This window comes from Bubalus bubalis, chromosome 5 (assembly GCF_019923935.1).
Source record: "Bubalus bubalis isolate 160015118507 breed Murrah chromosome 5, NDDB_SH_1, whole genome shotgun sequence".
NCBI lineage: Eukaryota > Metazoa > Chordata > Mammalia > Artiodactyla > Bovidae > Bubalus > Bubalus bubalis.
This window is the reverse complement of record NC_059161.1, coordinates 103,764,200-103,782,819: the sequence shown is the minus strand read 5'-3', so window position 1 is coordinate 103,782,819 and position 18,620 is coordinate 103,764,200. Positions and strand designations below refer to the sequence as shown.

The window sequence follows — 18,620 nt, the reverse complement described above, 5'->3', positions numbered from 1 at the left end:
CTAAACGACCCAGATCTCAATGGGGTGTCTCCACACTGTTAATGAATTAGCAGTATTTATTGCCTCTGGATGGTATAGTTCTTGAGGATCTCCTAAAACCAGTTCAGGGTTGCTACTGAATAATTTAGTAATTAGAGTCTGACAGCTATGGGTTTGAGTCCCAGACTGGGACTCACTTATTAGCTATATGACAGTGGGCATGCTATTTAACTTACAGGAGCCTCAGCTCCATCATTTCCCAACTGGAGATAAGAAAGATTGTCCTTCACAGAGCTACTTTGCAGAGTATAGGAGATAAGGCATGCGAACAGCTTGGCACAGTACTTGACACAAAGCAAACACTTACTGATGTTAACTAGTGCTACAGTCAGGGATTACGACTTTCTAATAATCATCTTGGCTAGAGTCTAAAGCTCCCTGCTTTCTCTCTTGCAGACATTGATGAATGTGCCTTAAGAACCCATACCTGTTGGAATGATTCTGCCTGCATCAACCTGGCAGGGGGCTTTGACTGCCTCTGTCCGTCCGGGCCCTCCTGCTCCGGTGACTGCCCTCATGAAGGAGGGCTGAAGCGCAACGGGCAGGTGTGGACTCTGAAAGAAGACAGGTGTTCCGTCTGTTCCTGCAAGGTGAGGCTGGTGTGGTGCAGTGGAAACTGTCACTGTTCTTTCCTTCCCCCTCTGCTCTCCCTCCCCATCTGTTTCCACCCAGTTGTTGATTCACAGGTCACCTATGGTTCCTGAAAAGGATTCCGTTCTAATCCCCACTACAGCTAATGATGATGCTGGGTGGCAGGCAGACTTGCTGGGAATGAGGTGAGGTGTCGGGGTTGCAAAGAGACTGCTGAACACAGGGGGAGCAGAGCAGAGAAGCCAGTGAGTCCCCCTACTGAGAGCCGGCAGTGCCTTTAAGGTTGGTTGGGTGAGAGCTTTAATGAGCCGTCATCTCCTACTTTTACAGTCTTGCTGATTAAACCTTCTCTTTCCCTGAAATGATCACCTGCATGAACTTCCTCACTCTTCTGGTGACATCATCCAGAAAAGCAAGGCTCAGAGGCTTGTAGTGGCCAGAGACAGGTGAACCTCTGACACATTGCTAACACAGGATGATGATAGTACGAGGCTGTCTGGTAAATGATGTCTTTTTGTTGTGCTTGGTGCTGGATAATTCCTTACATTAAGTTGTTTGGAAGTGAGTTTAATGCTTATGAAAATAAAATTCTGTCATCGACTAGTTTTGCTTTATGCTTTGCAAAATGGGCCTATTAAAGTGTTTGATTCCCTTGTGCTTTCTTTTGTTGATCTCGCCTATTCAGTTTCCTTTGATATTACGTTTTCTGTAGCTCTTACGTTGTATTTTTATGTCTGTTTGGATGAGACTGTTTACTCTTTGGCTTTATGGGCATGGGAACTGTAAGTTACTTGCTTAGAAGCCTTGTAGAGAGCTGGTCTCCTGATGAACTCAGTGTGCTCCCTGGAAACAGAGTAGAAATGAACCTTGAAAGTCACCCAGTTCATTCATCTGCCTTCAAGTCTGTCACAGCTCCAGACCTGGAGGCACATATTTAGGAAAGCTGTATTACTAACTGTTTAGATCATTGCTCCATAACTGCCATTCTTCCTTGTATAGAAACAACTTTGTTGTTGTTGCTTAGTAGCTAAGTCATGTCCAACTCTTTGACAGCCCATGGACTGTAGTCTACCAGGCTCCTCTGTCCATGGGATTTTTCCCAGCAAGAATACTGGAGTGGGTTTTCATTTCCTTCTCCAGTGTATATGAATCTAGTTCCCCATACTTAGATTTAGGTCCATTGCTCCCAGTCATCAGGCACCTCCTATATGCCAAGCATCCTGTAATTTTTCTATTAGTCATGTATTGTTCAATAGGTTACAAATACTTTTAGTGTGTTATGTTTTTCTTTTTTCCTAGCACATTAAATGGAGAAGGCAATGGCAACCCACTCCAGTGTTCTTGCCTGGATTATCCCAGGGATGGGGGAGCCTGGTGGGCTGCTGTCTATGGGGTTGCACAGAGTCGGACATGACTGAAGTGACTTAGCAGCAGCAGCAGCACATTAAAATTATTTATTTTAATCAAAATCTGTAATCTTTTTTTCAGCTTTTTATTTTATATTGGAGTATAGCTGATTAACAATGTTCTGATAGTTTCAGGTGTGCAGCAAAACAACTCAGCCATACATGTATCCCTTCTCCCGTAAACTCCCATCCTATCCAGGCTGCCACATAACACTGAGCAGAGTTCCCGGTACTGTATAGTGCATCATTATCAGTTATTTATTTTAAATATACCATTATGTACATGTTGATCCTAAACTCCCTAATATCCCTTTCCCCGACCCTTCCCTGCTGGTAACCACAAGTTCATTCTCTAAGTCTGTGGGTCTGTTTCTGTTCTGTAAATAAGTTCATACGTATCATTTCTCTTTAGATTCCACGTATAAGGGATAGCATATGATATTTCTGTCTGATTTACTTCACTTGGTATGATAATCCTAGGTCCACTCATGTTGCTGCAAATAGCATTATTTCATTCTTTTTAATGGCTGAGTCATACTCCATTGTATGTAAGTACCACATCTTTTTTATTCATTCCTCTGTCAATGGACATTTAGGTCCAAGCATCCTATAATTTACAAACAGCATCCCTTTTAATATAGCATGACTCTGAAGGACAAACTGAGTTTCCAAGTTTTTAGGGCAAGTAATGTGCACTTAATATCACAAGATATAAATTTGTAAGCTGGGATTTGAAGTTTACTTGTTTGCTCCAAATCTTCGTTTTCTCATTTTGCTACATGTCCTGTAACTCTATATATGACACCTGTTGATATTTATAAAACCAATTAAGTAATCAGTCAACCCAACTGGATTGAGCTCAGTGCTCAACTCACCACTATTTTAATGACTATGTAAGGACATTCCCTCAAGCAGTCTTCAGGTTATTAAGTACAATATTTAAGCATGTGGCACTGACTCAGAGCAAAAGTTTTTGAGAGAAAAGATTGTGGGTTCGAGTGGCTGATAAAGGTTTATGGGAGAGGTTGGCAATTAGGTCTCCATTCAGACAGCAAAATGAATTCCTTTACTAATTCTATTCTAAAAAATATTACTTTACCAAACCTTTGTGGAGGCCACAACCTGGCCCCATTCTATTTTTAAAGCTTTCTATGTCCCTCCAGTACTATTGCCTGGAAAATCCCATGGACAGAGGAGCCTGGTAGGCTACAGTCCATGGGTTTGCAAAGAGTTGGACACGACTGAGCGACTTCACGTTCACGTCCATGTCCCTGATTCTAGAACAGGCAAGGGATTTGAGTTGAATCTTGACCAATATGAAACCAAAAGTTATTTTTCAGTTGTTTTATTAAAGTCTATGATAAAGCAGGGCACTTACCAATCATTAAAAAATTTCCAAAACCTCATTTATTGGCTGTGTTAATAATCCAACAGACTGAGTTGATTTATGCTGCTCTGACTCCTAAAGTATCTCTGATGACTTTTAGGAATTAGACTGACATTGCCACAGGAAAGTAACAAACCCTGTCATCTTATTTTGTTAATATAATGTGTCTCCATTATCCCTCCTTTATGAATAAAGTACTGAGCAGAGTTAGTTTCATAAGTCTTTTAAAAAAGAAAAATTACTTGTGAATAGCACAGCTTGCAAGAGTTTGTAGAATAAAAGGAGATTTGGCTTTAGGAGCTGAACCAAGAAGCCTGCATCAAATTCTATAGATCATCTTCAAAAAATGAACTTATTTGTAATCCCCTTTGTTTCCACTATTTTCAGTTGTAAGTATTCTATTCTGATGTGATAAGAAATATTTCCAGTACTTAAGCATGTAACTGAACTATTATTATGGCATCATCTCAGAGGCTAAGAAGTAAAATCAAGGTTAAGTTATGAAATGCGGGCTTTTTAATCATGCTCTGGATGTTTCCAATTCAAATAAAAACAAATCACACAAGCAGAATCACAAAAGCCAACCACAAGTCAAGGCATACTGTTGAAAGAAGCAAGGTTAGAGTTCTTTCATCCTTGAGAATCAGTACATCGGGTTAGCTAATGTTTCATGTCAATTGAAAAAGAGGCCTTGGCACATATCCACAGCTGAATGGAGTTCAGTGATAAACCTGGGCTAGCACAAATGGACGTGGGGTCCATCTAAGTGAAATGTACCTCCTTGACAGTAACAATGCTTGTGGGCACCTTAAGACCACTAAGTTGATTAGGCACAGAATAATTGCCTAATTTGGGGGACGCATGTTCCTCCAGATCACAGAAACCCAGAATGAAAAATGGCTCTCTCTTTAGGCTTCATCCCTAAATCTTAAGTTATAGCCCAATTTCTTTTCATAGATACCCGTTTGTGGCTTTTCCTTTCATAAATTTGTCATGGACCTTATGGAGATACCTTTTATTTTCTATCTATGGTATGTGGAAAGATAGAGAGGTCTCAAGTTTATTAGTTTCCAGAAAATGTAGCATTTTACTATGAATGGTTACATTTATATTGATAATAATGGAGATGAATGAGGAAATGGATACACAGTTAACCACCTGTCACGCTACAGTAGAGTCATGAACAATTTATTTGTTGTGGGAACGTAAGATGAAGAAGTATGCTCTATTCTGGGAGAATGAAGAAAGGAATAGGGAATGACTTCACAGAATAGGTGACCTTTGAATACATTCTTAAAGGATGAGAAATTTATCCAAGTAGAGATCTGGGGAAAGTAAATTCTGAACAGAAGGAAAAGCAAGAACAAAGAAGCAGAAGCATAACAATATATATTAAAGGAAATATAAAGTGAATGATGAGATTCAACTATCAGGAGCAAAAGAAGAGTGTGGGAAGGTTATAAGAGGTGATGAGCCTGGAGATAAAGGATGGGGATGGAGTCAGGCTTTGGAATTGAGACTTTATCCTGTGAGCAGCTGAGGATCACGAGAGATTTTTTTCATTTAGGACTAGCTATTGCCTAATCATCAGAGAAGGAGATGGCACCCCACTCCAGTACTCTTACCTGGAAAATCCCATGGACAGAGGAGCCCGGTAGGCTGCAGTCCATGGGGTCGCTCAGAGTCGGACACGACTGAGTGACTTCACTTTCACTTTTCACTTTCATTCGTTGGAGAAGGAAATGACAACCCACTCCAGTGTTCTTGCCTGGAGAATCCCAGGGACGGGGGAGCCTGGTGGGCTGCAGTCTCTGGGGTCACACAGAGTTGGACACGACTGAAGCTACTTAGCAGCAGCAGCAGCAGCATGGCCTAATCATAGTCTGATTAATAGCATGATGGACAGACTGGGGAGATCAAAACTAAATGCAGCGATACTACTTAGACTGAAGTAAAGATTTGGAAAACTAAAGGTGAGAATCTGAAAGAGCAATAGAGAGGTAAGATCACAGGGTAAGTAACACAGAGGCAAAATGATATGCTATGCTATGCTGAGTCACTTCAGTCATGTCCAACTCTGTGCGACCCCATAGACGGCAGCCCACCAGGCTCCACCGTCCCTGGGATTCTCCAGGCAAGAAACTGGAGTGGGCTGCCATTTCCTTCTCCAATGCATGAAAGTGAAAAGTGAAAGTGAAGTCACTCAGTCGTGTCCGACTCTTAGCAACCCCATGGACTGCAGCCTACCAGGCTCCTCCATCCATGTGATTTTCCAGGCAAGGGTACTGGAGTGGGGTGCCATTGCCTTCTCCGAGGTAGAATGATGGTCCTGGTCAAATATGTCCCTCAGCCACTGTGGCAATGTGTGTCCTTATAATATAGGTGAAAAAGAAACTTCAGAGTGGTGGTTGGAAACTTAGCTGCAGATTTTCCTGGATAACAAGAATTGAGGTGTCAATGACAAGTTAGAGACAGGATTTACAGTTACTCCCACACCCACACCATTACCTACTACTACTATTGTCATTAGTTCAGTTCAGTCGCTCAGTCGTGTCTGACTCTTTGCGACCCCATGGACTGCAAAATGCCAGACATCCCTGTCCATTACCGACTCCTTGAGATTACTCAAACGCATGTCCATTGAGTTGGTGATGACTCCAACCATCTCATCCTCTGCCATCCCCTTCTCCTCCTCCTGCATGTTTCCCAGCATCAGTGCCTTTGCCAGTGAGTCAGTCCTTCACAGCAGGTGGCCAAAGTATTGGAGTTTCAGCTTCATCATCAGTCCTACCAATGAATACTCAGCACTGATTTCCTAGAGGATGGACTGGCTGGATCTCCTTGCAGTCCAAGGGACTCTCAAGAGTCTTCTCCAACACCACAGTTCAAAAGCATCAATTCTTCAGCACTCAGCCTTCTTCACAGTCCAACTCTCACATCCATACATGACCACAGGAAAAACCATAGCCTTGACTAGACGAACCTTTGTTGGCAAAGTACTGTCTCTGCTTTTGAATATGCTATCTAGGTTGGTCATAACTTTCCTTCCAAGGAGGAAGCATCTTTTATTTTTTTATTTTTATTTTTAAATTTTATTTTATTTTTAAACTTTACATAATTGTATTAGTTTTGCCAAATATCAAAATGAATCCACCACAGGTATACATGTGTTCCCCATCCTGAACCCTGGCTGCAGTCACCATCTGCAGTGATTTTGGAGCCCCCCAAAATAAAGTCTGACACTGTTTCCACTGTTTCCCCATCTATTTCCCATGAAGCGATGGGACTGGATGCCATGACCTTCGTTTTCTGAATGTTGAGCTTTAAGCCAACTTTTTCACTCTCCTCTTTCACTTTTATCAAGAGGCTTTTTAGTTCCTCTTCACTTTCTGCCATAAGGGTGGTGTCATCTGCATATCTGAGGTTATTGATATTTCTTGTGGTAATCTTGAATCCAGCTTGCGCTTCATCCAGCCTGGCATTTCTCATGATGTACTCTGCATATAAGTTAAATACGCAGGGTGACAACATACAGCCTTGATGTATTCCTTTCCCAATTTGCAACCAGTCTTTTATTCCATGTCCAATTCTAACTGTTGCTTCTTGACCTGCATACAAATTTCTCAGGAGGCAGGTCAGGTGGTCTGCTATTCCCATCTCTTTCAGAATTTTCCACAGTTTGTTGTGATCCACACAGTCAAAAGTTTTGGCATAGTCAATAAAGCAGAAGTAGATGTTTTTCTGGAACTCTCCTGCTTTTTTAATTATCCAGCAGATATTGACAATTTGATCTCTTTGAAATGGTTCCTCTGCCTTTTCTAAATCCAGCTTGAACATCTGGAAGTTCATGGTTCATGTACTGTTGAAGCCTGGCTTGGAGAATTTTGAGCATTAATTTGCTAGCGTGTGAGATGAGTGCAATTGTGAGGTAGTTTGAGCATTCTTTGGCATTGACTTTCCTTGCGATCGGAATGAAAACTGACCTTTTCCAGTCCTGAGGCCACTGCTGGGTTTTCCAAATGTGCTGGCATATTGAGTGCAGCACTTTCACAGCATCATCTTTCAGGATTTGAAATAGCTCAACTGGAATTCCATCACCTCCACTAGCTTTGTTCATAGTGATGCTTTCTAAGGCCCACTTGACTTCACATTCCAGGATGTCTGGCTTTAGGTGACATCCTTGTTATCGGGGTCATAAAGATCTTTTTTGTATAGTTCTTCTGTGTCTTCTTGCCACCTCTTCTTAATATCTTCTGCTTCTGTTAGGTCCATACCATTTCTGTCCTTTATTGTGCCCATCTTTGCATGAAAAGTGCCCTTGGTTTCTCTTATTTTCTTAAAGAGATCTCTAGTCTTTCCTATTCTATTGTTTTCCTCCATTTCTTTGCATTGATCACTGAGGAAGGCTTTCTTATCTCTCCTTGTGATTCTTTGGAACTCTTCATTCAAATGGGTATATCTTTCCTTTTCTCCTTTGCCTTTCACCTCTCTTCTTTTCACAGCTATTTTTAAGGCCTCCTCAGACAACTATTTAGCCTTTTTGCATTTCTTTTTTTGGGGGATGGTCTTGATCACTGCCTCCTTTATAATGTCACGAACCTCTGTCCATAGTTCTTCAGGCACTCTATCAGATGTAATTCTTTGAATCTGTTTCTCACTTCCACTGTATAATCATAAGGGATTTGATTTAGGTCATACCTGAATGGTCTAGTGGTTTTCCCCACTTTCTTCAATTTCAGTCTGAATTTGGCAATAAGGAGTTCATGATCTGAGCCACAGTTAGCTCCCGGTCTTGCTTTTGCTGACTGTATAGAGCTTCTCCATCTTTGGCTGCAAAGAATATAATCAATCTGATTTCGGTGTTGACCATCTGGTGATGTCCGTGTGTAGAGTCATCTCTTGTGTTGTTGGAAGAGGGTGTTTGCTATGACCCGTTTGTTCTCTTGGTAAAACTCTATTAGCCTTTGCCCTGCTTCATTCTGTACTTCAAGACCAAATTTGCCTGTTACTTCAGGTGTTTCTTGACATCCTACTTTTGCATTCCAGTCCCCTATGACGAGGAGGACATCTTTTTTTGGCGTTAATTCTAGAAAGTCTTGTAGGTCTTCATCATAGAACCGTTCAGCTTCTTCAGCATTATTGGTCGAGACATAGAGTTGGATTACTGTGATACTGAGTAGTTTGCCTTGGAATCAATCAGAGATCATTCTGTTGTTTTTGAGTTACAACCAAGTACTGCATTTCAGACTCTTTTTCTTGACTATGAGGGCTACTCCATTTCTTCAAAGGGATTCTTGCCCACAGTCGTAGATATAATGGTTATCTGAATTAAATTCACCCATTCCACTCCATCTTAGTTCACCGATTCCTAAAATGTTGATGTTCACTCTTGCCATCTCCTGTTGGACCACTTCCAATTTGCCTTGATTCATGGACCTAACATTCCAGGTTCCTATGCAATATTGCTCTTTACAGCATTGGACCTTGCTTCCATCACCAGTCACATCCACAACTGGGTGGTTTTTTTTTTTTTTTTTTTGCTTTGGCGCCATCTCTTCATTTTTTCTGGAGTTAGTTCTCCACTCTTCTCTAGTAGCATATAGGGCACTAGTGACCTGGAGAGTTCATCTTTCAGTGTCCTATCTTTTTGCCTTTCCATACTGTTCATGGGTTTCTCATGGCAAGAATACTGAAGTGGCTTGCTGTTCCCTTCTCCAGTGAACCACATTTTGTCAGAACTCTCCACCATGACCCATCTGTCTTGAGTTCCCTACATTGGAGTGGTCATAGTTTCATTAAGTTAAACAAGGCTGTGGTCCATGTGATCAGACCGGTCAGTTAGACTACGGTAATTTGTAGTTGGAAAATCCAGCAGGAGAAAGAGAAAAGCTTTAAAGGCCAGACTTCATTTCTGTGCTTCGTTCAGAAGGTTTTTTGTTTTTCTTGTTATTTTGTTTAATTAAAAAGGAAGGTGAATTAAAAAAAAAAAAAGCATTCATCCTGAAACTAAGTGCAATACTGCACAAAACCAGAACTGGAGTTTTTCTGGGAATTAGAAGGATGGTTTGGGAAATGCATGTTCATAAGCCATCACCCACAATGTCATATTAAAGGCAGGGCCCAATAGTTATGGCAACAAAGAACTTGGGCAAAATGTTGAAGACTCTTGCCTTGAAATTGTCTGGAATACTGGCCATTTGATCTGGTCTCATATAAGCCTTCACTCAAAAGCTGAGGAAGGTGGCCATAGTAGGGAAACTAAAAGATTCTTACATTTCCTTCAAGTAAGGAGAGACTAACCCACTGTGCAAAGAGCTAACAATAAAGCCCTACAGTTCTCAGCATAGCACTCATTCTGATAATGAAGACCACTGGTGAGTCAGCCTGTGCCTGGGGCTAGAGTAGAGTTAGATTTCTAGAATCTTGCAGTCTACTCATAAAAATGCTTTAGTTTGCTCTCAGAACTTAACCAGCACTATTATCAATACCTTCCTGTCTAGGATGTTTTCTGATGTCAGGAGTTGGCTGTGCAAGCCCTAAGGTTACGTTTTTGTGTTTCTTTTTTCCCTTGCTTTTGTTCATTTTTTTTTATCAGTTAATAATAACAAATATTTTCCCATGTGGTGAAATTCTTGTTTCTAGAAACATTTAGTAGTGGAGAATCCATAGGGGAAAATGTGAGTTGTTGCGTTGTGTCTTATTTTACTGAAATAAAATATTGTGTTAGTTTCAGTTGTAGAATAGTAATTCAGTATTTTTATATATTACACCCTACTTAAAGTTATCACAAAATAATGGATATATTTTCCTGTGTTGTAAAATATATCCTTGTTGCTTAATTGTTTTATACACAGTAGTATGGACCTCTTAATCCCCTGCCCCTGTGTTGCAACCGCCCTTCCCTTGCCCAACTGGTAACTACTGGTTTGTTGTCTGTGAGTCTGTTTTGTTATACTCATTTCTTTTATTTTTTATATTCCATATACAATTAATAACAGCATTTTGTCTAACCTATTTCACTAAGCCTACATAATACCCTCTAGCTCCATCCATGTTGTTGCAAATGGCAGTATTTTATAATGTCTTTTCATGGAGCATAATCAAAATATTGAATCTGTTGCATACCTGAAATTAACATAATGTTGTAAATCAACTACATTTAAACTAAAATATGAAGAAGGAAAGAATAATTAACACCAGTCCTTCTCAAACTCTTCCCCCAAAAATACAAAGAAGAGGAAACACTTTCAAAATCTTTTTACAAGTTTAGCATTTTCCTTTTAAAAAACCAGGACAGGACAGTACTACAAAGGAAAAGTATAGGCCTATCTCCTTGATGTGTATATATGCTAAAATTCTCAATAAAATACTAGCAAACAAAATTCAGCAGCATATTAAAGTGATCATTCACCATAACCAAGTGGGATTATCCTTTGGATGCAAAGATGATTCAGCATATGCAAATCAACGTGATACATCACGTTTATATAATTAAAGAAAACACCCATATGAACATCTCAATAGATGCAGAAAAGCATTTGACTAAATTCAACAGCTCTTCATGTAAAAACTCAGCAATTTAGGCACCAAAGGACCATGCTTCAACATAATAAATGCCACATATGACACAAGACCTCAGCTGACATCACAATGTTAAAATGTTGGACGCTTTCCTTCTAAGATCAGCAACAAGACAACGGTGCTCATTTTCACCCTCCCTACATGTATGGTCATGAACCTCCATCCATAGTTCATCAGGCACTCTGTCTATCAGATCTAGTCCCTTAAATCTATTTGTCACTTCTACTGTATAATCATAAGGGATTTGATTTAGGTCATACCTGAATGGTCTAGTGGTTTTCCCCACTTTCTTCAATTTCAGTCTGATTTGGTAATAAGGAGTTCAAGATCTGAGCCACAGTCAGCTCCCAGTCTTGTTTTGGCTGACTGTATAGAGCTTCTCCATCTTTGGCTGCAAAGAATATAATCAATCTGATTTGGTGTTGACCATCTGGTGATGTCCATGTGTAGAGTCTTCTCTTGTGTTGTTGGAAGAGGGTGTTTGCTATGACCAGTTTGTTCTCGTGGTAAAACTCTATTAGCCTTTGCCCTGCTTCATTCTGTACTTCAAGACCAAATTTGCCTGTTACTCCAGGTGTTTCTTTACTTCCTACTTTTGCAATCCAGTCCCCTATAATGAAAAGGACATCTTTTGGGGGTTTTAGTTCTAGAAGGCCTTGTAGGTCTTCACAGAACCTTTCAACTTCAGCTTCTTCAGCATTACTGGTTGGGTTACTTGGATTACTGTGATATTGAGAGGTTTGCCTTGGAATCAATCAGAGATCATTCTGTCATTTTTGAGATTGCATCCAATTACTGCATTTCGGATTCTTTTGTTGACTATGATGGCTACTCCATTTCTTCTAAGGGATTCTTGCCCACAGTCGTAGATATAATTGTCATCAGAGTTAAATTCACCCATTCCAGTCCATCTTAGTTCACTGATTCCTAGAATGTCGTTCACTCTGCCATCTCCTGTTTGACCACTTCCAATTTGCCTTGATTCATGGACCTAATAGTCCAGGTTCCTATGCAATATTGCTCTTTACAGCATTGAATCTTGCTTCTATTACCAGTCCCACCCACAACTGGGTATTGCTTTGGCTTTGGCTCCATCCCTTCATTCTTTCTGGAGTTATTTCTCTACTGATCTTCAGTAGCATATTGGGCACCTACTGACCCGGGGAGTTCATCTTTCAGTGCCCTATCTTTTTGCCATTCCATACTGTTCATGGGGTTCTCGAGGCAAGAATACTGAAGTGGTTTGCCATTCCCTTCTCCAGTGGACCACATTCTGTCAGACCTCTCCACTACGACCCATCCATCTAGGGTGGCCCCACAAGGCATGGCTTAGTTTCATTGAGTTAGACAAGCTGTGGTCCGTGTGATCAGATTGCCTAGTTGTCTGTGATTGTGGTTTCAGTCTGTCTGCCCTCTGATGCCCTCTCTCAGTGCCTAGTGTCTTACTTGGGTTTCTCTTACCTGGGATGTCGGGTATGTCTTCATGGCCGCTCCAGCAAAGCATAGCCACCGCCCATTTGAATGCAGAGTTCCAAAGAACAGCAAGGAGAAATAAGAAAGCCTTCCTCAGCAATCAATGCAAAGAAATAGAGGAAAACAATAGAATGGGAAAGACTAGAGATCTCATCAAGAAAAATAGAGATACCAAGGAAACATTTCATGCAAAGATGGGCACAATAAAGGACAGACATGAGAGGGACCTAACCGAAGCAGAAGTTAGTAAGGAGACATGGCGAGAATACTCAGAGGAACTATATATATATATATATATATATAAAGATCTTCATGACCCAGATAATCATGAAGGTGTGACCACTCACACTTACCTAGAGCCGGGCATCCTGGAATGTGAAGTCAGGTGTGCCTTAAGAAGCATCACTACAAACAAAGCTAGTGGAGGTGATGAAATTCCAGTTGAGCTATTTCAAATCCTAAAAGATGATGCTGTGAAAGTGCTGCACTCAACATGCCTGCACATTTGGAAAACCCTGCAGTGGCCACAGGACTGGAAAAGGTCAGTTTTCATTCCAATCCCAAAGAAAGGCAATGCCAAAGAATGCTCAAACTACCTCACAATTGCACTCATCTCACATGCTAGCAAATTAATACTCAAAATTCTCCAAGCCAGGCTTCAACAGTACATGAACCGTGAACTTCCAGATGTTTAAGCTGGATTTAGAAAAGGCAGAGGAACTATTTCAAAGTGATCAAATTGTCAATATCCATTGGATCATCAAAAAAGCAGGAGAGTTCCAGAGAAACATCTACTTCTGCTTTATTGACTATGCCAAACTTTTGACTGTGTGGATCACAACAAACTGGAAAATTCTTCAAGAGATCAGAATACCAGACCACCTGACCTGCCTCTTGAGAAATCTGTATGCAGGTCAGGAAGCCACAGTTAGAAGTGGACATGGAACAACAGACTGGTTCCAAATAGGAAAAGGAGTACGTCAAGGCTGTATATTGTCACCCTGGTTATTTAACTTATATTCAGAGTACATCATGAGAAACGCTGGGCTGGAGGAAGCACAAGCTGGAATCAGGATTGCCGGGAGAAATATCAATAACCTCAGATATGCAGATGATACCACCCTTAAGGCAGAAAGTAAAGAAGAACTAAAGAGCCTCTTGATGAAAGTGAAAAGGAGAGTGAAAAAGTTGGCTTAAAGCTCAACATTCAGAAAATGAAGATCATGGCATCTGGCCCCATTACTTTTTGGCAAATAGATGGGGAAACAATGGAAACAGTAGCTGACTTTATTTTTCTGGGCTCCAAAATCACTACAGATGGTGACTGCAGCCATGAAATTAAAAGACGCTTACTCCTCCGAAGGAAAGTTATGACCAACCTATACAGCATATTAAAAAACAGAGACATTACTTTTCCAACAAAGGTCCATCTAGTCAAGGCTATGGTTTTTCCAGTAGTCATGTATGGATGTGAGAGTTGGTCTATAAAGACAGCTGAGCGCAGAAGAATTGATGCTTTTGAACTGTGGTGTTGGAGAAGACTCTTGAGAGTCCCTTGGACTGCAAGGAGATCCAACCAGTCCATTCTAAAGGAGATCAGTCCTGGGTGTTCATTGGAAGGACTGATGCTGAAGCTGGAACTCCAATACTTTGGCCACCTGATGCGAAGAGCTGACTCATTTGAAAAGACCCTGATGCTGGGAAAGATTGAAGGCAGGAGGAGAAGGGGATGACAGAGGATGAGATGGCTGGATGGCATCACCAACACCATGGACACAGGTTTGGGTGGACTCTGGGAGTTGGTGATGGACAGGGAGGCCTGGCATGCTGCGATTCATGGGGCTGCAAATGGTTGGACACAACTGAGTGACTGAACTGAACTGTTATGTATGGTAAATGGAGTCCTAGCTAGAGCCGTCCGGGTGGAGAAACAGTAATAGGTATCAAAACTGGAAAGGGAGAAGTGCAATTGTCTCCATTTGTCAATGACATGATTTTGTATAGAGAAAATCCTAAGACTCAACCAAAATTTATTGGATCTAATAAATAAATTCAATAAATGTGAGATTAAAAATTAACCCAAATTCAGTCATACTTCTATATACTAACAATGAATATTCTGAAAAAGAAATTGCATTTATAATAGAATAAAACACAATACAATACTTAGGGATAAATTTACCTAAGGAGGTGAAAGAGCTCTACTCTGAAATCTGCCAAACTCTGATATAAGAAATTAAAAACACTAATAAAAGAGACATATTCCATATTCATGAATTGGAAGAATAGTTTTTAAATGTCAGTATTACCAAAAGGCACGTTTGGTTTTAATGTGATCCCTATTAAGATTTCAATGGCAGTTTTTACAGAAATGGAAAAAAAAAAACTCCTAAAATTTATATGTCATCTCAGAAGACCCCCACTGGCATACCACTGACCAGAATTCAGTGTCAAGCAATCCAATTTTCAGTTTACTTCAATTTTGTGCCCTTTATCCTTCCTTCTTTGAACCTATTATTTGTTCTTTGCCATTTATTGTAAGAATGACTGTAAGAGCCATTCATAGGATTCTATGAACATGGAGAAGACAGGCACAGAGACAGTGGGCATATACTGGACTTCACCTGACATACACTAGACACTGGACTGTACACTGAAATGTACATGAGATTTACACTGGACAATACCTTAGACTGTGCACTGCAGTATACACTGGGATGTGCCCTTGGACTGTACACCAGATGTGTCCACATGTGCTCCAATGTGTCTAGATATTCACTGGTCTACTCAGATGCACACTGGACTGTACACTGGATGTACAAGGATTGTACACTGGGCTGTACACTACTCTACCCTGCCTGTACACTGAGATGTACACTAGGCTGTGAAGAAACAAGCACTAGCATGATGTTTTCTAGTACATCATGGACACACATCCTATGAACATATATATGCAAAATGCCAACCTCTAATGATTTCATTATTGTTTCTTCTGATTTTTTCCTTGAGGTCCAGGTAGACACAATCAGTCTATTTTCAAGATGCCAAAAAAGATTAAAGGTGAACTTGCTTACATTGTATTACAACCAAAGACTGATTGATTCTAAATTATTTAATGTATAGATCAAAAAACCAAAACCCCACAACTGAACTTGGTGTAAATGTATATTTGTCTACCCATAGCTGTTTTCCAAGGAGAAAATCTGGGGAGAAACCCTTGTAAAGAAGTTCTCATCATAGAGTTCAGGGAACATTACTTCTGAATCCCTTGTGTTTCTGTCTCTTTATCAATTTTCCTAGTTGGCCCCAAAATAAAGCCACGGGGCAACAGATGATGTCATAATTCCAAGCCTCAATGAAGAGATACTTTCTATTCACATAAAAAAAAGTGCAAGGATAATTGAATATTCACATGTAAAAATAAAACCCTGCATCACTATTTTACATCATTCACAAAAAAGTCAAAATGTATTCAAGACTTGAATGTAAGACCTTAAACCAAGAAGCACTTAGAAGAAAAAATAGGAATAAAGTTCCTTGTCATGGTAATGATTTATTTTATATGATACCTAAAGCATAAGCAACAAAATTTCAAAAATAAGCAATTTGGACTATATCAAGCTAAAAATTTATGAACAGCAAAAGAAGTCCTCAAAATGAAAATATAACCTACAGGCCAGGAGAAAAATTTGTAAACCATCTATCTGACAATGGGTTAAGATATATAAAGAACTCATACAACTTAATAGCATAAAAATAACCCAACTAAATATGCATAAAGGACCTGACATTTCTCAGAAGATATATGAAAGGCCAACAAGGACATCCCAAGATTAACATCACTAGTCATTAGGGAAATACACATTAAGAGCACAAAGAGATATCACCTCATGCCTGTTCAAATGGCTATCATCAAAAGGACAGGAGATAAATACTGGCTTGAAATGGAACCTTTGTACACTATTAAACAGCATGGAGGATCCCCCAAAAAATTAAAAACAAAATCACCATATGATCCAGAAGTTCTAGTACTGGGAGTATATCCAAAGGAAATGAAAACATGAACTCAAAATGATAAGTTTACCCAGATGTTCATAGCAGCGTTATTTACAATAGCTAAGACATAGAAATAATTTAAGTGTTCATAAATGGATGAATGGATGAGGAGTTGTGGTACGGATGAAGAGTTGTGGTATGTAGTTACAATATATTATTCAGCCAGAAAAAAATGAAGAAATCCTACTATTTACAACAATATGATGGATGGACCTTAATGGCATTATGGTAAGTAAAATGAATCAGACAGAGAAAGGCAAATACTGTATGGTTTCAGGTAGAGGTGGTATCAAGAAAGCCCAAACAAATAAATGAAAACATAGAAAAAGATCAGACTTGTAGAAGTGGAAGTTGGATGCTAAGGGGATTGAAAGAAGGTGGTCAAAAGGCACAAACTTCTCTAAGATAAGTGAGTGCTGGGGGTGTAATGTACAATATGTTACAATATGTACTATAGTTAACATTAATGTCTAATATAAAGGAAACTTATCAAGAAAGTAAATCCTAGTAGTTGACATCTAAAAGAACTGTTCACCTCTTTATGTTTTTACTTTTTTTTCTTATTTATATGAAGAAATTGATGTTAGTGGAAGCAACTGTGGTAATCCTTTCACAAAATATCATGTCAAACACCATTATGCTGTAACTCAAATTTATAAAGTGATATATGCCACTTATTTCCCAAAAAAATAGGAAAATAATTTTTGACAGCTAACCTGTAATTGAAAAGCCAGAGTGAACACAGCTATTGTTCTGAAGCATGTTAAAGTATAAGAGGGCCTATTTGGCATTCTCACATAATTGATGAGATGTGAAGTTATTTTGTACTAATTCTGGAGACTGTTCACTTATTCATTCTTTTAAGCAGCATACACAGAGAAACTTGACATTCTGATTGGGTCTCACTGCCTGTTGAACAGTACCTGCTTCCAGAAGAATCTATCCCTGTGTTTAATGTTGTTCATGAATAGCATGTGTTTCCTGAGATAGTCTTTCTGTAGCTGGGGAGGGTAACAGTCTGATCAGCTGAGTTGACCAAATGGTTTCATGTCACAGCTATTTTTCTTTGCTTCTGTTAAATCCGTAGGGGAGTTATGTGGGGTATGGTTATATAAGCCAAATATGTTACAGTCATTGTATATGAGCTGTAAGTGAATGGTCTATTGAAAACTTCCTAATATCTGGACACTCCTTTGTCCAAATTCCCTGACCCAATTCACCTGCCTATCTAGAGTCTTTTGCATACTATCTATGAACATGTACAGACATGCATGTATACATATATGTATATATGTGTGTGTGCATGTGTATACGTATAATCTCTCATCCCCTAATATTTTGAACATAGATTTCTTATTTCTCCTAATAATAGAGTCATGCATACCATTTGAGGTAAAGCATTTTTTAACTTGTTACTTTATTATACATGTAGCCAGTATACCTCCTTTCCATTCTCCATAAAATAATGTAAAATGTTTAAAGATTTCTACTTTAGCTGGGAATAAACATATCTCAGCAAGCTCTGTCTTATGCAGCATTGTTATCCATAAAGTACATGCAGATCTTAAGGGCAGTTCATTGAAGTTTGCAGATGTCACTAAACTGAAGGATGGAAAACTATGGTGGATGGCAGACATAGCATTTAGAAAATATTATGACAGGCCAGAGAAATGAAATGGATCTAACAAGGTGAAATACAATTGGATAAACACCAAGTTTTACACTTGCCTCCAAATAACAAACCACACTAGGCACGAAAGGACTTAATGACGTTTGGTCTTAATTAATCTCAATACAGGTCAACACTATGACATAACCAAAGTAAGAAAGGAAGTAAATATTGAAATCAGGCTGCATTTTTAAAACTACAGTACTTAAAACAAGATGACTATGAATATCAATTCACTTTGTCTTGGTCAGACCATTACTGAGGAATTATACTTAGCTCTCTAATTCAGCTACCTCATTTGAGAAATGGTGATAAAATTTTCTAGTCCATGGAATTATCAGGATTAAAGGTGATAATGCATATAAAAGAGTTTGCACAATGTCTGACATGACATCAATGTTAAATTGGTTGTAAATGA

At 39.5% G+C, this 18,620-nt stretch overlaps 1 protein-coding gene across 7 annotated transcripts in view; it reads left to right on the top strand.

The window, feature by feature from the left end:
* NELL1 (neural EGFL like 1) overlaps positions 1–18,620 on the top strand; it is a 1,046,196-nt gene that overhangs the window by 1,006,740 nt on the left and 20,836 nt on the right. For all 7 annotated transcript variants that reach the window (XM_044943466.2, XM_044943468.2, XM_025286290.3 and 4 more), the window contains one exon: positions 436–629. In XM_044943466.2, the coding sequence (XP_044799401.2) occupies positions 436–629 (194 nt within the window). The remainder of the gene's footprint in view (positions 1–435; positions 630–18,620) is intronic.